A 4,402-nucleotide genomic window follows, 5' to 3' on the forward strand; every position below is an offset into this window, starting at 1 on the left:
ACAGACACATGAAAAGATGCTCGACATCAGTTATCATCCAGGAAATACAAATCAAAACTGCAATCAGATACCTCTTCCCAACAGTCAGGATGTCTAAAATTAACAACACAGGAGAGAACTGGTGTCTCAATGGCCAGTGATTAATGAATGGATAAAGAATGGATAAAGAAAAGGTTTCTGGAGAAGAGGTGGGCAAGGAGATGGATTAAATGAGTTATGGGGCTTAAAAAGGGCTTATATTTGATGTTTTAAGCAAAGGATGAATCACTAAATTCTACACTTGTAACTAATATTACACTCTATGTTAACTAACTGGAATTTTAAATAAAATTATGAACAAAACATACTGAAAATCTTTTCAGCAGTTTGAACTTTCTTTGTAAATTACTCATATTTTATGTACATATAGACATGTGACCATAGCTTGCTTTATGTTAACAAAATGAAAATGATATTTTCCAAATGGTGAAGTATAGACCGACAACTTTGAAAAAGTTGAATTCCCTAGAGTTTTTACATTCATGTTTAAGAAAATTCATGTTTATTTTATTTATTAATGCTTATCTACTTATTTGGAGATAGAGAACATGTGTGTGCACTATTGGGGGAGGGGCAAAGAGAGAGGGAGAGAAAACCCCAAGCTGACTCCACACTCACTGCGGAGCCCAATGCAGGGCTAGATCTCATGACCAAGAGACCATGACCCAAGTTGAAATCAAGTCAGACACTCAACCAAATGAGCCACCAGGCACCCAGGAAAATTCATGTTCACTTAAAAAATACACCATTAACATTTACTGTTAGAACTGATAAATTGAGGGGCGCCTGGGTGGCTTAGTCGGTTAAGCGTCCGACTTTCGCTTAGGTCATGATCTCGTGGTTCGTGGGTTTGAGCCCCGCATCGGGCTCTGTGCTGACTGCCAGCTCAGAGTCTGGAGCCTATTTCAGAATCCGTATCTCCCTCTCTCTCTGACCCTCTCACGCTGTCTCTCTCGCTCTCCTAGAAATAAATAAAAATATTTAAAAAAAAAGAACTGATAAATTGAGATGTTTCTCTTGGAGAAATAATGGAATTTATAGATGTCACTATAAATAGAAAGCTACGAATTGCATTTAATGGGCTGGCTGTCATTAGCAGCAAGTGGAGTATAAATTATTTTGTTTTTCTTTCTTTCATGAAGTTAACTAGCTTCCCTTGGGATCCAACTTAAAACTTTGCCTCTGTTAATAAATAGACTTCACTTTACTCACTGAAGTCTCTATTCTGGATTTATAATTCCTGGCAAATAATCTTTATTTATCCTACCCTCTACTTTCACTATATGTAGTATAAATTTGGGATAATTAAGTAAAGAAATGAAATATGAGTAATTTATATGCTAAAATTAACAATATAAAATCAAGGGAACAGCTTTTGCATATCACTAGCCATAGCTGTCTCTTTCTATTCAACATAACTTCCAGGAAACTGAGGAGCATATTGCCAAGAAAAGAAAATTTCTGGGTAGTGTTAAATATGATGAAGTCTAGTGGTTGACAAGTGGCTATGTTTCTCATGCTATCTCCTTTACAGGTGGAGATTTGATAGTTTGACCCTGTCCAGGAAAATTCATTTATCAGTTGCCAGTAAAGAGGAGACTCTGAAAGAAAATATTTCCTAACAAAAAAGATAGGGCAGGTATGTCAACTGCTCTTTTCTCTCTTCCACAAATATAGAGTTGAAATTCTGCCTGTAGACACACGCTCTCTCTCTCTGTTTCTCTGTCCTTTTCTCTGTGTTTCACTCTCTTGCTTTCTGCTTGTGGGCTCTCTTTCTCTGTCTCTTTGTTTCTCTCTCTCTCTCTCTCTCTCTCTCTGTCTCTCTTTTCCTTCCTCCCCACCTCCTGTCTTGTTGCTGTGTAAGTCCTATGATATAATCACCTAGTATCTTAGGTTGTGCAAATAGAAAAAAAAAAAAGCTGAATAGAGAGTTGAAAAAATAACTAGGAAAACTTTCACATGGAAGTCTACAGGTAAGTTACAAAAAAGGAGACATAAAGACAGGACAAAAAGACACACTGGAAATATGAGTTAGTGGAGAAAAGAGAGGTGTTGAGGTACAAAGAGTTTAATTGATTCTATGCAAACTCCAGGCTACATCTGTTATGTTTATGTTCCTCTGTGTTTAAATATTCTCATATAATTAAAGATTCTCAAAAGAATTTTACTTTTTATTTGATTAGTGTTGTGGTGCTTTGTTAGTAGCAGCTAGTATTTGTGTGTGTGCGTGGTGTGCAAGGTGAGTCAACACATTGTATAACCAGCCTAAATCTTCCATTTCAGCACAGACTGGCAAATTTAATTCAAAGATTTTGATAAAGATCACAAGTGTATCACTGAAAATATATACCCATAGATAAGACATAGACCCATAAGCAATTTCACACTATCTTTAAAATGGTAAAAAACAAAAAACAAAACAGCTTTGAAACAACTTGGTTATTTTTCCAAGGTTGTTACTATAAGTTTGGAAGTTCAGTTGTTTAGAGGATTCATTATATTATACCTGCTAATATTGAAGTAGTGAAAGTAGTTAAATAATTAAATTTTGTGTATTATTGTGCTTTAATGACATTGCAATTTATGTTCCATAGGGACTAGGAATGAAAAGAAATAAATCAATCTTTTGTCTTGCTAAATGTAAACTTTATTATCATTGATGATTTTGTTTCACAGTAGAAGGAAGGTGGAATTATTTTTAATTATAATATTTTCTAATTGGAATTTGGGCAAGCCATTTAATTTTTCTGAATCTCTAGTTCCTTTTTAGAAAATGGATAATAAGATTTGATTAGTAAAATGTAGAAGTGTGCTGTGTATTATATATGATGCAATGAGTAGAAGTGGAGAAATTCTCAGCGTGAAACCAAAACCTTGTAATTCATGAAAAGCAAGCAGTCGCTTGATGTGGACAGTGATTTGCAAATGTTCTTATTCTTATGAATAGAATATTTGTCTGACAAAATTTCACAAATAATTGTTCATCCAATTTAAGGCACATTTATCTTTAGCATTGTAGTTAAGTGACACAGGAATGGATTTAATCTCACAATTTTAAAATAAGAGCATTTTTGGTTTTTGCTTTCCTCTCATTTCAGCAGGAAATCATCAATACTCAAAATGGATCATGTGAATTCCAGCATCATCAGTGAGCTGATCCTGGTAGGATTTTCCAATTACCCCCAGACTGAAATTCCACTCTTTTTTCTCTTCTCTCTGGTCTACTTGGCAAATCTCTTTGGAAACACGGCTGTCATCACCTTAGTTATTCTAGATTCTTCCCTCCAGACACCCATGTACATCTTCCTCTGTCATCTGGCCTTTCTCAACATATTTTTTAGCACATTTGTGGTCCCCAAGATGCTTTTTAATTTTCTCGCAAGCAGGAAAGTCATATCTTACAACTTCTGTATTGCTCAGACCTATATCACCTTATTCCTGGAGTCAACTGAGTGTTTTCTCCTTGCAGTAATGGCTCTGGATCGCTATGTGGCCATCTGTTACCCACTGAGATATCTGCTCATCATGAACTGGTCTGTGTGTGTGGCACTGGCTCTGGGGGCCTGGACCATTGGCATTTTTGCCTCAGTGGTGCCTCTCTACCTGACAATTCTTCCACTCTGTGGTCCATATGTTGTTGACTATATTTTCTGTGAATTGCCCATTCTTCTTCACATGTTCTGTGATGATACATCCCTGGTGGAGACCGTGATGACCATAGGAGGGGCTGGAACAGTATTATTCCCCTTCCTCCTCATTATACTCTCCTACCTTCACATCCTGGTGGCTGTGATGAAAATAGACTCTGTTAAGGGCAGAAAAAAAGCCTTTTCCACGTGTTCTTCCCACCTGATTGTGGTGATAATGTATTATGGAACAGGATTGATCCGGTACTTGAGACCCAAATCCCTCTATTCAGCAGAGGGAGACAAACTCATCTCTGTGTTCTATGCAGTCATCAACCCTATGGTGAATCCTTTCATTTACAGCCTAAGGAACAAGGAAGTGAAAGAGAGTATGAAAAAAGTTATGGGCAGATACAAAATTAAAACAAAACAACAGTTCACAGACTAGAATCTTTGTGAGTTATAGGCAATGTTAATTTTTTAACCTGAATTCATATCCAAATATTATGAGACTAAGCTCCACCCCAAGTAATTTGGATTTGGCAGACTTGCTGATGAAAGTAGTCATTACATTTTTACAAATCTCCGCAAGTATTTCCAGTTCAGATTTCTCCCATGAGTGAATATTTATGGATAGTTATTTTTTAAGTGTTAGAACATTGCTGTATCAGCTCAATCAAATACTTTGTGAACTGAACGACGAATTCCAGGTCAACACGTTCTCATGCCCTGCAACC

At 36.5% G+C, this 4,402-nt stretch overlaps 1 protein-coding gene across 1 annotated transcript; it reads left to right on the forward strand.

Moving 5' to 3' along the window:
• Window positions 1-3,159: 3,159 nt before the first annotated feature.
• On the forward strand, window positions 3,160-4,113 carry LOC120224298 (olfactory receptor 2A12-like). Its single transcript, XM_039222547.1, has one exon. The coding sequence runs from the start codon at window positions 3,160-3,162 to the stop codon at window positions 4,111-4,113; it is 954 nt and encodes a 317-aa protein (XP_039078478.1).
• Window positions 4,114-4,402: the final 289 nt, after the last annotated feature.

Source organism: Hyaena hyaena, unplaced genomic scaffold, assembly GCF_003009895.1.
Source record: "Hyaena hyaena isolate Hyena2069 unplaced genomic scaffold, ASM300989v1 scaffold_1155, whole genome shotgun sequence".
Taxonomy (NCBI): Eukaryota; Metazoa; Chordata; class Mammalia; order Carnivora; family Hyaenidae; genus Hyaena; species Hyaena hyaena.

Bases quoted from the DNA above. Each gene is read 5' to 3' on its own strand.
- LOC120224298 (XM_039222547.1), top strand. From the start codon at position 3,160: ATGGATCATGTGAATTCCAGCATCATCAGTGAGCTGATCCTGGTAGGA.